Source organism: Cladosporium halotolerans (genome assembly GCF_011745625.1).
Source record: "Cladosporium halotolerans strain TM138-S3 chromosome Unknown Sca20, whole genome shotgun sequence".
Classification (NCBI taxonomy): Eukaryota; Fungi; Ascomycota; class Dothideomycetes; order Cladosporiales; family Cladosporiaceae; genus Cladosporium; species Cladosporium halotolerans.
In genome coordinates, this window is record NW_027191471.1 from 339783 (window position 1) to 354669 (window position 14887).

A 14887-nucleotide genomic window follows, 5' to 3' on the forward strand; every position below is an offset into this window, starting at 1 on the left:
AAAAAAAAAGAATAAAAAATGCCCCCCACCCTCGCCCTCTCCCTCCTAACCGAAGAATCCGTCCCCGCCTTCGCCGCCGTCGACGACGCCGCCATGGCCTCCTGGCCCTACGCGCAGGCCATGGGCGTCGGGCTGCCCGGCCCGCGCATCGAAATGGTCGAGCGGTGGGTGCGGCGCGGGCTGCTGCACGACTCGACGCAGACGTACCTGCGGGTCTGCGACGAGGGGAGCGGCGAGATGGTCGCGGGGGCGCTGTGGCGGTTTGCGCCTGCGGAGGAGGGGGGTGGAGGGACGGAGGAGGAGGAGGAGGGGCAGAGCGAGGGGGAGAGGAAAGCGAAGGCGTTTGGGCGGGCGCGGAGGGAGATGTGGGAGGCGTTTCGGGCGGGGTTTTTCGGTGGGGGGGAGGCATATGCTAGTGAGTTTTTGATGTGTTTTGGTCGGGTCGTGAATGCGATCGATCGAGCTGCCTTGCTAACGTCCACGCAGATCTCCAGATTCTGGTCACGATCCCCCAATACCGCCGGCAGGGCGCCGCGTCGCAGCTCATCGAATGGGGCACGAAGCGCGCGGACGAGCGCGGGCTCAAGTGCGTGCTCATGGCGTCCGAGGCCGGGCTGGGAGCTTACCTCAAGCACGGGTTCAAGGTTGTGCGAGAGGTGGAAATGGACCTGAGGCCGTACGGGGTGGACGCCACCGAGCTCAGGCGGTGGATGGTCAGAGAGCCTAGGAAGGCTGGCTGAACGGCGGAGGATTCATTCAACAGAGAACACGGCGTGTGAAGCGTGATAAAGTGAAACGAGAAAAACATTAATTGATCCCAATCTATCATCCACAGCCACAGCGATAGCGATAGCGTACGATCAGCAGCCGACAAGAGAACACGAGCGTGACCGCACGCTCGCTGAGAAGGCCCAGCATAACCAAAAGAAAAATGGAAGCCACTGCAAGTATCAAGACAGAGTCGGACAGCGGGGTCGAACCGGCGTCCACAGATGACAGAGTAAATGGGAAAGCCATTCGACTCCGTAGATCGCAAATACAAAGCAAAGAAAGTATCAAAGCGTGGCTGAGTGGTATCTTCATCTCTCTCCTCTTCTTCTTCCCCTCCTTCCATGAAAACATAGACAAAAACATAAAGCGAAAGATGGTGGTGGTGTCCCCTTTAGCCCAAACCAAGAGAAGCAAAAAAAAAAAAAAAAAAGGACGCCTTTCCCATTTTCGAAACGAGCTGTCGGTCTTCCTTCTGGCATGCCGCTTGAACGATCACGGTGGTCGCAAAGCAAAAAAAACACAGTATATTAGATCGCGACGGGAGAGCTTGTTTCTTCCTCTCCCCAACAGTTTTCGTCAACTCCATGTGGGGGTATCTCAGTAATGTCCAGTCTCAAAATATCAGTCTTCAGATCTCAACCCAAATCACTGTTATTGCGCGCGCGTCTGCAGTATCCAAGAGCGGAGCGCCATGCTGCAGATCCTCTGGATGACCTGGCTCGTGCCGCGCTGGTCCTCGGTCTGCACGAAATCGTACGCGACGTGGAGTTTGTTCAGGTCGTCCGTCGGGTCGTTGCTCAGGGGCACATGCGGGTTTTGGGGGCTCCATTCAGGGAAGCGGCCGCCGATGTGGCGCATGACGGCGATGGAGTAGAGTACGTCGCGGCTCTCGAGCACGTTGAGGATCATGCGTAGGTTGGTGAGCTCGGCGGAGATTTGGTCGAGAGCGTGGGCGTCGCCTTGGTCGTCGCGGAGGGAGGTGAATTTGCCGAGGTGGTACCAGAAGGCTTGCTGGTTGTTGCGCTGGACTTGCTCTGGGTGACTCTCCATTCCTGGTATAGGCGACCTTGGTGCTCGCAGGAAATCCAAGAAGCTGCCGGTGAGGAGATGCTCGATTGTGTCGAGGCGTGAGAGCAGCTCGCTGATGACCGGGTCATCATTTGCGTTCTGCGCTTGTTGTGTGCGAGGCATCACCGCAAGTGACCAGACTAGCCGGGCCTCCAACGATGCCAGTGCCGGCATGGACGCTGACTGTCCGTATGGGCCAGGCCTAGTACGCATCTCCTCCATATATTGAGCGGCAAATTCACAAAGGTTTCGGTCTGCAGAGAGTGCGGCGAAGCCTCGAGTGGAGTACCATGTCGTTTCGAAGAGCTTGTCAAGTGCTTGGGCGTATTGAAAGTTGTAAAGGGACTCGAGCTCCTTTAGATTTTCGGGTGATGGCAGGTCTGATGTGTTTCGAATGGGCAGTTGCGGAGGGATGTCGTTGAGGTTGATGAGCTCGTCTATAGTGACCTTGACAGCTGTGAGGAGTCAGCAAGCGTATCAACAAAGCTTACACAAAGGAATACTCCGTACATCGTCTCGCGGCGTGAAGTGTGGGTGCATAATTATTGGTCGTCACGCTTCCTACCTTCGAGTCTTGCTCTGATAATACTGAATCGACGGGAGCATGGTAGGAGATCGGGCCATCCAAGGGCGCAGCGTGATGAGGAAGTTGGTGGCCATAGCCGTCGCCACCTCCATGGTAAGGTGGGTACGAGTTGGGGGGAATCACCGATGCGGTCGGGCTGCCCTTCACGGTCGGAGTGTTGCTAACAGGCGCGGGCTGAATGCTTGGCGGAGGAGCGGACTGCTGCTTGAAGATGGGATCGTACCCAAGACAGGCGCGTTTGGATTTCTGGCAGTTGCGACATGTTGGGTGGCCTTCGTCGCACTGTTCAGATAGAAGTGTCGTTAGCGTTTGCGTAGGCGGGTGGGTTTCAAGCTTTCGCTTGACTTTAAGGTGTTCGCTTGCAGCCGCGACGCGACCGCTGTGCGCGCGACGTCTCCACCGAAACTGAACAGCTTCAGTTCGCGACGCATCTAACAACCGGCACTCACCTTTATTCTCCTCTTGCGACACGTCAAGCATCCTGTCTTTGTGCGTCGCTTGATCTCCTTCTTGTGCCGGCCACCGGACATTTGTCTCGCATCCATGGCGGCCTGCGGAGGGATCGGGTAGCGCATCATGCCGTTGTGCCCGTTCGGCGCGTTCGACGGCATGGGAGGAGGCATGGACTGCGGCTGGTATTGAACCATGCCCGGGTTGTAAGGCGGCGCATGCATCATGGGTGGAGCGCTGTTCATGTGCGCGGTGGGGATGTATTGCGGTTGCGACTGAAGGCTCGCGCCCTCGAAGTGCTGGATGGAGGGTAGCGACATGGGAGCGGCGCCGGGCGGCGAGCCGCGAAAGTCAGGCGAGGGTAGATGCTGGCCGTTAGGAGGAGGGTAGTATTGCTGGTGCGGTGGTTGCTGGTGTTGCGGATGGTGGGCAGGCGCGTTCTGCATGTTGGCCGGCGAGGGACGACGGTGGTGGTGCTTCTCGTCGGGCGCGGGCTTGGGAGAGCCTCGCGGCGCGGTCTTCTTGTTGTCCGCGTCCTCGTCCATGGCGACAGGGAGCATTTGCGGCGTCACCTGCACGGCGGCGGCGGCGGCGGTAGGCTCGATGCGTTAGCGCACGAGAAGCGGCAGGCGTCTGGCAAGGCCTCAGCGCGCCCGCCTTGAGAGGCCCGTTTATCCTTAAGCGAGAAGGAGGAGCGACGGGCCACGGCTCGTATGGGCAGGCGGCGGGACAGCGACAGGGCAGGGTCGCGGCAGGGAGGGTGGGCGAGGGGCGTTAGTGGAGAAGGGCTCGAGCTGGTCCAGGGTCGCGGGCATATCAGGACGCAGCACGCGGCGGGTCAGCTGGATGCGCGCATTCCGCCGGCCAGACGAGGCTCGACGTGTGAGGCACTGAGGGCGAGTGTGGGAGTGCGGGCCCGCACCAGACGGCAGTGTGTGTATGTGTGTGTGTGTTTGTGTGTGTGTATGTATGTATGTAGCGAGGCTCGCGGTACCTGGAGCAGCGGGTGGCAGACGAGTGCGGTGGGCGCTGGCGGTGCAACGGCGCGTCTTCACGCAGGGCGGCCTGGCGAGGCTGGGTGGGACATGAGGCGTGGGCGCTGCCTTCACACGCCGGGCCGTGTGAACCGAGGAGGGAACAGCAGGGGAGCAGCAGGGGAGGCGGGCGAGGCGGGGCGCGCAGAAGGAGGCGCTAGGGATTGTCCCGTCCAAGTTCCAACGCACGCAGTCGGCGCACCAGGGAGGGCTCTGCGGAGACGCTGCTGCAACGGCGGCCGGCGTGCCCTGGTGTGTGCCATGGTGTGCCATGGTGTGTGCCAGCCCGCCTGCGCCGGCCGCTCGCATCGCACCGCATCGCGGCGCCCATCAATAATAACACCTTAATGTCGCGCTGCAATCAATCTCCATCAAATCTGGGCGCGCGATCCCCACGGCCGGCCGCGGCGGCGGCGTCCATCGTCCATCGTCCATCGTCCGTCGTCCGTCGTCAATCGCGCCCGCCGCGAGTTCGTCTCGTGTCGGCGCAAGGTTCGACGGCACATAGTAGGTACACGTGCAGCGCGTAGGCAGGCGGCCGTGCAGCGAGCATCATCTCGACTGCCATGAGCGGCGGCGGCGGCCATGCATGGAGGCACACGACCGAGGCAGCGACAGCCTGCCTGAGGCGGTCACACACAGTAGGGCAGTCTACAGAGCTACTACTGTCTACACACAGTCAACAAAGCCACACGCGTCGCCGCAGGTTGGGCACCACCACGCCATCTCACGGCACGGCAGGCCTGCTCGTCGTCACGGGTGGCTTTCTGCCTGCTCTCGCTAAGGCGCTGCATTATTTGCATTTGCATCCGCATCCGCACTTGCGATTGCCATGCGCCCGCGCGCAACAATCCCCCGATCCTCACGCATTCAGCCATCCCACTTATCCATCCACACGCACCCCGGCAAAAATGCCCTCGGCGGCGTCGGCGAGTGGGCCCAGGGCCTGCTTCGATCGCGACCTTCCCCGTTCGGCTGCCGTCTCGCCCACCAAGGCACGGCGCCCGCGCACTCAGCCGAGAGAGACTACTGGCCGGCTGCCCGTCGTGATCGATGGAAATGGCCATCCTTCGCGGGCAATAGAAGCCATGCACGCTGCACGCCGGCTCGCCCGGCTGCTCACTCGCTTGCTGCGCCCGGAGGCACGCGCAGCAGCCAAGCAAGCCGCATGCATCGCTTACAGCCGCAGCCTGGCAGACGCAGACGAGGCGGGTGAAATAGCAACATGGCTCGCATGGCCAGCCTTGGAGCCTTAGGCCTCTCGGCCGAGCCACTGTGTCGGTAAAGCACCGAGGCACCCGGTCTGCGATTGGAGGAAATTGGCATGCGACCAAATGGCCGCAGCGCCCTTCGCTTGGGAGGAAGAGGGAGGGCGGGAGGCACAGTAGCAGTGCTAGCAGCGGCGGTAGTGGGTGTGATGGCGCAAGCTGAGGGCTGAGCACGTCCGTCGCGCCGCCGCGATCTTTTTTCACTGGTCCGGTCTAGGCTTGCCGCGGCTCATTGCGTTCAGTAGAGCCCGAGTCATGCGTGGGCTGCGGAGTTCCCTGGGGCGTCTCGTGGAGGGAGGGAACGCCTTCGGTTCGGTAGCCGAAACGCAAAGATCGTCTACATGACGATGGCCGCTGGTTCATCACATGCTAGGGCTTGCAAGCAGCCAGGGTTTCCAAAGCATGAATGGGCGAATGGGAGATTTTCCTCAAAACATGAGAATAACAGCGCGGTGGTATTATTCTATTATTCTCACTGCTGTATCAGGCCAAATCTATCTCACGCAGTGTAACAAGCACTGATACCAGAGATAAATTCAACGTCGCCTACAAATCCGCCTGCTCAGGCACCGGACTCACCAGCTTCCCTGTCTCGATCGCACTCTTGACGTTTCCAATACACCACTCCTCCATCTTCTCCATCGTCTCGACCGTGTACGTGCCCATGTGAGGGATGAGCATCGTGTTCGGGTTTTTCAACAAGCCCGGATGCACCTTGGGCTCTTCCTCAAACACGTCGAGTCCCACAGAGCCCACCTGACCACTCTCGAGCGCCTTGACCAGCGCGTCTTCGTCCATAACCGCTCCTCGCGCAGTATTGACGATCACGACGCCGCGCTTCATCTTCGCGAACTCGGGCGTGGAGATGATGTGGCGGGTGTTTTTCTGCAAGCACCAGTCAGCCAACCACCAATCCACTTCACTTCCTCCCAAGACACCGAAGCCCACTCACATTCAACGGCAAGTTCAAACTCAACACATCCGCCCTGGCCAACAACTCCTCGAACCCCACCCACTCCGCGCCCCCCGCCGCCTCCGCCTCCAACCTCCTCCGGTTGTGATAGACCGTCCTCATCCCAAACGCCTCGCACTTCCTCATCATATTCCGCCCGATCCCACCCATGCCCAGAATCCCCAGCGTCTTCCCCTGTCACCACGCGTCAGCGCCCCTCAAACTCCCATCCCAAAGAAAAAAAGAGAAAAAGAAAAACAAAAAAACAAACCTGCGGATCCCTCCCCAACCCCGCCACACCCGCCCTCCACGCCCCCTCCCTCAACCCCGCCATGCCCGCCCCAAACCCCCTCAGCGCCCCCAGCATGAGGAAAACAGCCGTGTCCGCCGTCGCGTCGTCGACGGCAGTCGGCACGTTGCTCACTCTGAGCGGCGGCTCCCTCGCCGAACAAGCCGCGACGTCGATCTGGTCGTAGCCGGCGCCGTTGTGCGCGCAGAAGCGCAGAGACGCGGGCAGGGCGGCGACGAGCTCGGCGTCCCAGGGGCCAGTGATGGAGGCGCTGGCGAAGGTCCTGTAGGCGGCGGTGACGCCGTCGAGGCGGCCGGAGCGGCATTCGGCGAGGAAGGCGGGGCGGGTTGTTGAGGTGGGGGTGAGGATTTCGGTGGTGGTGGAGAGGGCTTGCCAGGAGGCGTGGGCGCTGGAGGGGGGGAGGGGTCAGTTTTTGTGTTGTGTTGGTTGTTGTGTGGCGGTTGGAGATTGGGGGGTGTAGAGGTGGACGTACTGCTCTATCTCGCCGAGGAGGAGGATCTTGGGTTTCGTCATGTTGGCTGTATCGTCAGTATCAATGGATCTAAGCAAAGACAAGAAAGAATGATTCTTCACAAAAACACAAACAACCTCACAAAGATATGTCGTTATAAGTCCCAATCAACAGCGCCCCATCCCGATCGACGTCAAGTATGACTGACCCCCCACAACGCAACCAGATCGGCTATTGCGGCCTTTGGTATCGGGCATCGGCGACCCTCGCTATCAGCCAGCGCGATCCCGGAACGGCTCCCGAAGCAAACCAACGATCTTCGGCAATCCGATAGAACGTCGGCACTCCGCAGTGAGAGCAAGCGAGTAAGTTATCCCTGGAAGCTACCTTACCCGACGCCCTCCTTTTAGACTTTCAGTGAGCGCCGTGCGCGTTCCGATTACCTGGTTTGCGGATGGGGTTATAGTAGTGGTGATTCGTGGTAATCGGGATGGGCACAGTACATTCAGCAACGCGAGATGGTCAAAGGCCGCGCGAGGAATTTCATGCGATGGGATTGGGAACGTGAGGATTGTTCATCGAGCATCGTATTCGCGCAGCGTACAAGTATAGCACATACGACTACACCACACTCCACTCCATCCAATCTCAAGCGCCGTGCCATCCACTCCATTCATTCCATCATTCCCATAGCCCCCCATACATCCATCCATCATAACAGCATCGCAGGGTATCATCCCAAACAAAAGTAACTCCACAAAAAATGCAATCTCCCCTTACAACCCCGTAATCTTCTTCAACCAGCTCCCAGCCTTACTCTCCCCGCGGCCCGGCATCGCCGGCCTGCCGTCGAAAGTCTTCACGCCGTCCATGCTGTCGTAGCCCATCGAATTCACCGCGCCGCCACGGCTACCCCTCCCACCAGGCGCACCACCGCGCCTCCGCTCGGGATCCTCAGTGCTATAGCCGTCCAGATCGCGGTGTCGGCCCATCGCCTTCCGGCGCGAATGCCTCAGCTCGCGCGCCGTGAGGTCCTCGTCCATGATGTTGCCGTCGGGGGTGTTGTCGGCCGCAAAATGGACCGGCGCGTCGATGATGGTGCCCTCGACGGGCGGGGGAGGAGGGGGGTCGGAGGAGACGGAGTGGACCCAGGAGGCGGTCTTGTCCTTGCCGGTCTTGACGGTGGGCGGCGGGGCGCCGCCGTCGGGGTTGTCGTCGCCGTAGGGCGGGTGCTCGCCGTTGCGCGTGTCGAAGTAGCCGTCGACGGGCGCGGGGCGCTCGGAGCGTCGTCGCGAGTGGCGGGGGCGCTCTTTGTCGGCGGCTTCGTGGCGCATGCGGCGCTCTTCGTGCCGGATGCGGCGCGCTTCGTCGTCGTCCGGGTGGTGGGAGCGGCGGCGTTCGCCTCGGGGGCGGGCAGCGGCGGCAGCGGCAGCGGCGTCGTCCTCCATGCGAGCTTGGTCGCGTTGGCGGCGTCGTTCGCGGCGTTCGGCAGCTTTGGCTTCGTCGTCCTGGGCGACACGGTCTTCTTCCGCGCGGCGAGCCTCGCGCTCAGCGTGTCTGACTTTGCGCTCCTCGCGCCTGCGCTCGTCTTCCTCCTGCACGAGGCGATCACGCTCAGCACGTCGGGCTTCATGGCGAGCGAAGCGCTCCGGGTCTTCAGCCATCAAACGCTCTCTGCGCTCACGGCGCTCGGCTCTGCGAGCTTCGCGGGCGACGGGGTCTTCAGCATCTGTACCGTGGCCACCGTCAGGGTGTCCTTCGCCGTCAGCAGAGCGCTGACCGCGGTGGAGCCTCCTATCCTCACGGCGCAAGCGCTTAGAAGCTTCATCATCATAAGCAGAGCCACGCTTGCGACGGGCACCATCGTAGTCGCTCTCGTACGCGCGGGTACTCTGATGACGTTCCATCGCCGGTCGTCCAGACAGCGCGCCCAAAATACCGCCGATAATGCCAGGCTTCTTCATGGAATCGCTGCGCTTGAGCGGCGACGGCTTGTCGACGAAAGCGATATCGTCCGGCCCCGAAGTGACCTTGGCCTCGTCGCGCGGCGCGTCGACCATGACGGCGTCCTCGTTGCCGAGCGCGCCAGACATGTAAGCCGAGTCACGCTTGGAGCGGCGGGACTTGTGCCCGCCGCGCTCTCGCGGCGGCTCCTCGGCGTTCGGCGAGTCGACCATGACCATGTCGTCGCTGTCGAGCGCGTAAGGGTCGGGGACCTTGCGCGCCTTGCGCTCCTTGAGGGTGCCGCTTCTGCCGGTGAAGCCCATGACTTTCGCAGCTTTGGCCGCGACATCCTTCGCGCCGATGTCCTCGGGCGGCGGCGACACGAGGCCGTTGTCGTCGACAGCCGTGGAGTGGCGGCGAGAAGGCCTCGGCGCGTCTCTGGACGAGTGCTGACGCGTCGACTTCGAGCGCGACATAGGCGGCGGCGCGGTGCCGAACATGCCGCCGAGGCTCATGCCGCGCGAAGGCGTCGGGCGCGACTTGCTCTCCTTGTCGGAGCCAGAAGACTTAGACGTCTTGTCAGTAGGGTCGCGCTCTGACGGCTTGCGCGCAGACTTGGAGCGCGAAAGATTAGCAGGTCTCTCCTTGACGGGCGAAGAGGGCTTGCTCCTGGAGCTGGACTTGGGAGGCGGGGCTTGCGCGCCCCAGAAGCCCCAGGACTGCGAGCCTTGGTCGCGCACGACCTTGGGGCGCTCTTTCCTGGACGAGCGCGGCTCCTCCTTGTCTTTGGAGCGCGACGAGTGCTCCTTGCTGCGCGACTTCTCGGGCTTCTCGGGCGGTGGCGTGGGCATGGGCGTGTCGTCCAATCCGAGCAGGTCGTCGGCGGGGGTTTCTTCTCTCTTGGAAGAAGACTTGGAAGACTTGCTGGACTTCTTCTCCTTGTCTTTGCTGCTGGAAGATTTCTTCGGCGCGGGCGCGGGCATGTCTTCCTGATTGGGCGGGAAGTAGTCGTCGACAGGGAAGCCTCCGGGGATGGGGGTGGAAGAGTCGGCGATGGGCGGCGACGCGCTTTCCTTCTTGTCTTTCTTTGACGACGACGACGAGGACTTCTTCCTGTCCTTGTCCTTGGACGAAGACTTCTTCTCCTCGACGGGCGACAACACGTCAACAACGGGGTCAGGGTCCGCGAGCAGGTCGCGTTCGGGCGGCGGGGCGGACGACTTGGAGGACTTCTTGGAATCCTTGGACTTGACGGGCGGCTCTGGGTCGGCCTGCTGCAGGGCCTTGATGCGATCTTGGATCTTGGAGCTCTTGCTGGACTTGGGCCGCGATGCGTCGACGGGGTCGTCAGCAAAGCTGACTTCTGGCATCTTCGCATCGGGCGTTGCGAACGCGTCCTCATTGGCCGGCGCGGGCGAGGCAATCTCCTTTGGCGCGGCCTTCTTGCTGGACTTGAGCGACGCGCCCCAGAATCCCCAGCCGTCGGCTTTCGGCGCCTCCCGCGCTTCATCTTCCGCCAACGGCTCCGGCTCCGGCTCCGGCTCCGCAGGCGGGGGCGGCTCGTCCTTGGACTTCTTGCTGGACTTGCTGTCCTTGCTGTCGGTCTTGGTGAGCTTGCCCTTCTTGTCCTTGGACGAGGATTTCTTAGCCGCCGCAGGAGGCGCTTCTTCTGCGACGTCGAGCAAATCACCCGCATCGTCGCCCATCGCAGCGGCGAAAGCCTCTTCGTCCGCCTTCTTCTGCGCCTCCTCGTCAGCCAGCCTCTGCGCCTCTTCCGCAGCAGCCTTCTCCTCCTTCTCTCTCTTCTCCTTCTCCTTCTTCTCCTTCTCCTTGTCTTTAGAAGAAGACTTGCTGCTGCCCCACAGACTGCTGCCCCAGCCGCCAGAAGATGACTTCGACTTCTTCTCCTCTTTCTTCTCTGGCTCCGGCGCAGGCTCTTCGGCCGGCGGCGCCTCGTCGACGACATCAACAATATCGTCCGGCGACTCCGCCTTCGAGTCCTTCGACTTCGTCTTCTCCAACTTCGCGTCGTCGCCCTTCTTGCCCTTCTTGTCCTTCTTAGACTTCGTCGCCGTGCCAAAAGACCAAGGATCGTCCGCCGGCGCAGGCTCCGGCTCAGCGACATCGACCAGCGGAGCAGCCTCAGGTTCCGGAGGCGGGGGCTCAGCGGCCGCAGCGCCCTTCTTGCCCTTCTTCTTGTCCTTCTTGCCCGTCGTCCAGCTGGCCCAGGGATCCTCCTCGGCGGACTTCTCCTGCACGGACTCCGGCAGGACGACGGAGGCGTCCGGGCTGGGCTCGACGGAGACCTCGACGGCGGCATCCTTGCTCTTGTCGCCGCCCTTCTTCTTCTTCTCCTTCTTGCCCGTCGCCCAGCTGCCCCAGGGGTCGTCTTCGGCCTTGGGCTCGTCGACGGCCGCGGGCGCGAGGACTGGCTCAGGTTCAGGCTCCGGGACAGGTTCAGGTTCAGGCGAGGCCTTGCCCTTCTTCTTCTTCTTGTCCTTCGTCGAGCTGCCCCAGCCGAAACTCCAGTCGTTCGACTCCGGCGCGGGCTCAGGTTCCGGGGCCGCAGGCGGCGGGGGAGGCGGGGGCTCTTCGACGGCGGCAGCGCCCTTCTTGCCCTTCTTCTTCTTGCCCGTGTCGCCCCACCCGCCGCCGAACCAGTCGTCAGCGGGCGCCTCGGCCGCGGGCGGAGGCGGGGGATCTTCGACGGCGGGCGGGGCGGCGGGCTCGTCGATTGCGCCCCAGTCGAAAGCGCCCTTCTTCTTCTTGTCCTTCTTCGACGTCGGCGCGGCGCCCCAGCCGCCAAAGTCGTCCGCGGGCGGCTCGGCGGGGGGTTCGGGCTCGGGCTCTGGAGGCGGTGGAGGAGGCTCTTCGGCGGCGAGCAGGCCCTTCTTCTTGGCCTTCTTCTTTTCCTTGGCCGTCATGCCGAAGCCACCCCACATGTCGTCGTCCTTCTTCTCTTCCGCAGGGGGCTCAGGCTCAGGCGGGGGAGGCTCTTCGACGGGTGGTTCGGGCTCGGGAGGCGGCGGAGGCGGGTCGTCAGCGACGAGCAAGCCCTTCTTCTTCGCCTTCTTCTTCTCCTTGGCCGTCATGCCGAAGCCGCCCCACATGTCGTCGTCCTTCTTCTCCTCGGCCGGAGGCTCAGGCTCAGGCTCCGGCTCCGGGACGACGACGACAGGCTCCGGCTCAGGCTCGGGCTCCGCCTTGCCCTTCTTCTTCTTCTTGTCTTTCTTCGACGTCGTGAACCCCCACGGATCATCCTCAGGCGGCTTCTCGGGCTCCGGCGGGGGAGGCGGCGGCGCCTCGACAGCAGGCTCAGGTTCGGGCTCCGGCTCCCACGAGAAAGCAGCGGCCGCGGCGCCCTTCTTCTTCTTCTTATCCTTCTTTGCCGGGATCGCCGCCCACGGGTCCTCTTCCTCCTTCTTCTCTTCAGTCGCCGCGCCGAATGCAGGCGCCGCATCCCCAGCGGGTTCATCGAGCCCGAAGTCGAACGCGCCCTTCTTCTTGTCCTTCTTCGTCGACGCGAAGCCCCAGCCGGAGTCGTCGGCCTTCGCGTCGTCCTTGCTGCTGTCGCCGAAGCCCCAGGACGAACCGCCGCCGCCCGCGCCCGCGCCGGAGCCCCAGCCGCCGCCCCAGCCGCCGAAGCCGGAGTCCTTGGTGCCGCCTATGTCGACGTCGAGCTGCGGCGCGCCCTTGTCGTCGTTGAGGTTGACGTCGTCGAAGCCCTTGTCGGCCGCAGCCGGCGGGGGCTCGGGGTCGGCCTGCCGAGTGGTTAGTTGGGGAGCTGCTTTGCGGCGAGGCATTGTCTATCGCGTCCGCGACATTGTAGGTCGGTGCGGTGGGAGGGCGACGGGGTCGCGTGAGCTACTTCTAGCGCGCGTGTAGATGTACAGCAAGGTATGGCTGGGGCTAGAGTTCGAGGGCGGTATGCAGGGTGATGTGCGGAGGCCTAGAAGCTCTGCGGCCGCATGTAACAGCTCTCTAGCTAGCTAGCTAGCTCGCTCGCCCGCTTGCTGTAGGCGCGGCACGGGTAAATCACATCATATGGCGGTGAAGCATACATGTGCGCCCAACGCGATATGGAGAATTAAGCGCCAGAGAAGCGAAAGAGAAGATATAACTCACCTTGCCCTTCTTGCCCTTCTTCTTCTTGCCCGTGGAGAATCCCCACATGTCGTCCGCGGCCGCCTCGGCGGGCGCTGCGGGCTCCGGAGCCGGCGGTTCGGGCTCAGGTTCGGGCTCGGGTTCTGGCGGTGGGGGATCGGGCTCCGCCGCCTTGCCCTTCTTGCCTTTCTTCTTCTTGCCAGCGGTCGCGAAACTGCCCCAATCGTCCTCTGGAGGGTCGGCCGGAGGGTCAGGAGGAGGCGCGTCGCCGCCTTCAGCAGCAGCAGCTTCCTCGGCCTTCTTCGCCTCTTCCTCCTCCTTCTTCTTCTCCTCGTCTTCGAACTCCTCCCTGCAATCAAAGTCAGCTCTCCCTCCAATGCCGCGAACGACCACCGTCCGACAAAAACCTACCAAGCATTCTTCTTTTTCTTCTTCTTGTTCTTCTTCCCGCCCCCCACCGCGCCCCAAATATCGTCCGGGTCCTCTCCTCCTCCGCCTCCACCATCACCACCAGGCGGATCTCCACCACCTCCATCGCCTCCTCCGGCATCACCGCCGCCATCTCCAGCCCCATCGCCGCCCGCGGCCCCGTCCGCGTTCTCCTCCTCCTTCTTCTCCCCGTCGTCGTCCGCCCACTTGTCCTTCTGCGCCTGCTTGGCCGCCTTCTTGGCCTTCTTGTTCGCGTGCGCGCGCACGCCCGCGGGCCGCGTGAGGTCGACTTCCTCGTCCGGGCGGCGCGGCTGCGATTGAGGGTTGGCGTCGGGCTTTGCGTCCTCGAAAAGGCTCTGCGCGGCGGCTAGGGCGGTCGTGCCGGTGTAGTCGGGCGGTGTGTCGGCGAGGGTTTCTTCGTAGGAGGGCGGAGGCGGGGGAAGGAGCAGGTCCAGCGTCTGCGTTCGGGTTTGTTGACGGTGCTGACAGTCGAGAGCGTAGGATTCGCCCAGTCCTCCTCGGCCCTTCTCAGAGCGTCTGCGCCTGCCATTCTGCGAATCCCTCCAAAGCCCAGCGATCGCCGCGAGCTTGACGCTCAGCCGCTCATCCCGCCCCGTTTCCTTCGGCGCGCGATTTGAGGCGGGCCAGCGCGGCGCAGGGAGGCCGCCGGTGTATGAGGTGACGGCAGCTGCCATTGGGGGAGTCGAACGCGAAACTGCTGTGGAGCGCCGGGGCTGGGATCATTGAAGGCGATTAGTCGGGATGCGGGAATATGTCGCGCGCGGGGTTCGGGGTTCGTGAGGGTGCGGAGAATAATGGACGACTGGGGCTGCTTGCGTCGTCGTCGTCCGAAGCGGGAGAGGTGCGTGGGTAGACAGGACGGTAAGGTGGTCCAGGGATTATCGAGAGAGGTGTGCGTGCGTGCGTGCGTGTGTGTGTGCGGCCGTTTCCAAGCAAAAGCGTTGCCAGCCAGCCAGCAGCAACAGATGGCCCGGGAGCGTGAGCGCTGATTGCTCCAGTCCGGGGGAGGGTGTGGTCGCTGCGCCGGGTGTTCCAGTCAAAGCCCGGGCGCCTTGCCCGCTTGAGAAGTGTTGGAAACCCCTGCGGCAGGGAGGCGTTTTCGCCAACTGTGTATCAGGCCAATCGGTGCCGAGAGTTGGCGGGCGAGACACGCCGCGCCTGGCGAGTGTCCTGCGCGGTTCGGGGAGGGGTGTTTGTCGTGTGGGTGTCTGTCTGCTGGGCGGGTGGGCGTGGCAGCAGTCAGTCAGTCAGTCAGTCAGTCAGTCAGTCAGTCAGTCAGTAGCAGTTAGTGCCAGCCGTGCCAGCAGTGGGAAGAACCGGAGCCGGCAGCGTTATAAAGATGCAGGGCAGGCTGGCTGGGTGCAGTAGGTATGTCATGAGAGTTGCTGAGCCGACGACCGAGCGCGCGACAGGATGCAGATTTTTCCCAGCGTCACCGTCCGCTGCTCGCTGGCGCACGACCTACCTTGCCTGGCCCGCAAGCTACGTGGAGAGGGCGT

At 62.8% G+C, this 14887-nt stretch overlaps 4 protein-coding genes across 4 annotated transcripts; 1 reads left to right on the plus strand and 3 right to left on the minus strand.

Annotated features, from left to right (window-relative positions):
- Nucleotides 1-18: 18 nt before the first annotated feature.
- Nucleotides 19-1082, plus strand: WHR41_05901 (uncharacterized protein; the record flags this gene model as incomplete). Its single annotated transcript, XM_069374506.1, has 2 exons — nucleotides 19-415; nucleotides 487-1082. 2 exons carry the CDS (start codon nucleotides 19-21, stop codon nucleotides 738-740), a joined length of 651 nt encoding a protein of 216 aa, XP_069228392.1. The 3' UTR covers nucleotides 741-1082.
- Nucleotides 1083-1397: 315 nt separating this feature from the next.
- On the minus strand, nucleotides 1398-3451 carry WHR41_05902 (uncharacterized protein). The gene is made up of 3 exons (XM_069374507.1): nucleotides 2875-3451; nucleotides 2350-2707; nucleotides 1398-2294 (listed from the first exon to the last, which is right to left on the minus strand). The coding sequence occupies exons 1-3, from the start codon at nucleotides 3433-3435 to the stop codon at nucleotides 1423-1425; spliced, it is 1791 nt and encodes a 596-aa protein (XP_069228393.1). The 5' UTR covers nucleotides 3436-3451; the 3' UTR covers nucleotides 1398-1422.
- A 2174-nt stretch (nucleotides 3452-5625) lies between these two features.
- WHR41_05903 (uncharacterized protein) lies at nucleotides 5626-7058 on the minus strand. Its single transcript, XM_069374508.1, has 4 exons — nucleotides 6912-7058; nucleotides 6401-6827; nucleotides 6130-6324; nucleotides 5626-6062 (listed from the first exon to the last, which is right to left on the minus strand). Exons 1-4 carry the CDS (start codon nucleotides 6950-6952, stop codon nucleotides 5724-5726), a joined length of 1002 nt encoding a protein of 333 aa, XP_069228394.1. The 5' UTR covers nucleotides 6953-7058; the 3' UTR covers nucleotides 5626-5723.
- A 608-nt stretch (nucleotides 7059-7666) lies between these two features.
- Nucleotides 7667-14062, minus strand: WHR41_05904 (uncharacterized protein; the record flags this gene model as incomplete). The annotated part of the gene is made up of 3 exons (XM_069374509.1): nucleotides 7667-12595; nucleotides 12960-13287; nucleotides 13350-14062. The coding sequence occupies 3 exons, from the start codon at nucleotides 14060-14062 to the stop codon at nucleotides 7667-7669; spliced, it is 5970 nt and encodes a 1989-aa protein (XP_069228387.1).
- Between the last annotated feature and the right edge of the window lie 825 nt (nucleotides 14063-14887).

Coding starts and splice junctions, on each gene's coding strand:
- WHR41_05902 (XM_069374507.1), bottom strand. CDS start 3,435: ATGCTCCCTGTCGCCATGGACGAGGACGCGGACAACAAGAAGACCGCG. Junction 2,708..2,874: donor GTCGCAAGAGGAGAATAAAG/GTGAGTGCCGGT, acceptor CTATCTGAACAG/TGCGACGAAGGCCACCCAAC. Junction 2,295..2,349: donor ACTTCACGCCGCGAGACGAT/GTACGGAGTATT, acceptor GACTCCTCACAG/CTGTCAAGGTCACTATAGAC.
- WHR41_05903 (XM_069374508.1), bottom strand. CDS start 6,952: ATGACGAAACCCAAGATCCTCCTCCTCGGCGAGATAGAGCA. Junction 6,325..6,400: donor GGTTGGGGAGGGATCCGCAG/GTTTGTTTTTTT, acceptor GCGTGGTGACAG/GGGAAGACGCTGGGGATTCT. Junction 6,063..6,129: donor GTTTGAACTTGCCGTTGAAT/GTGAGTGGGCTT, acceptor TGGTGCTTGCAG/AAAAACACCCGCCACATCAT.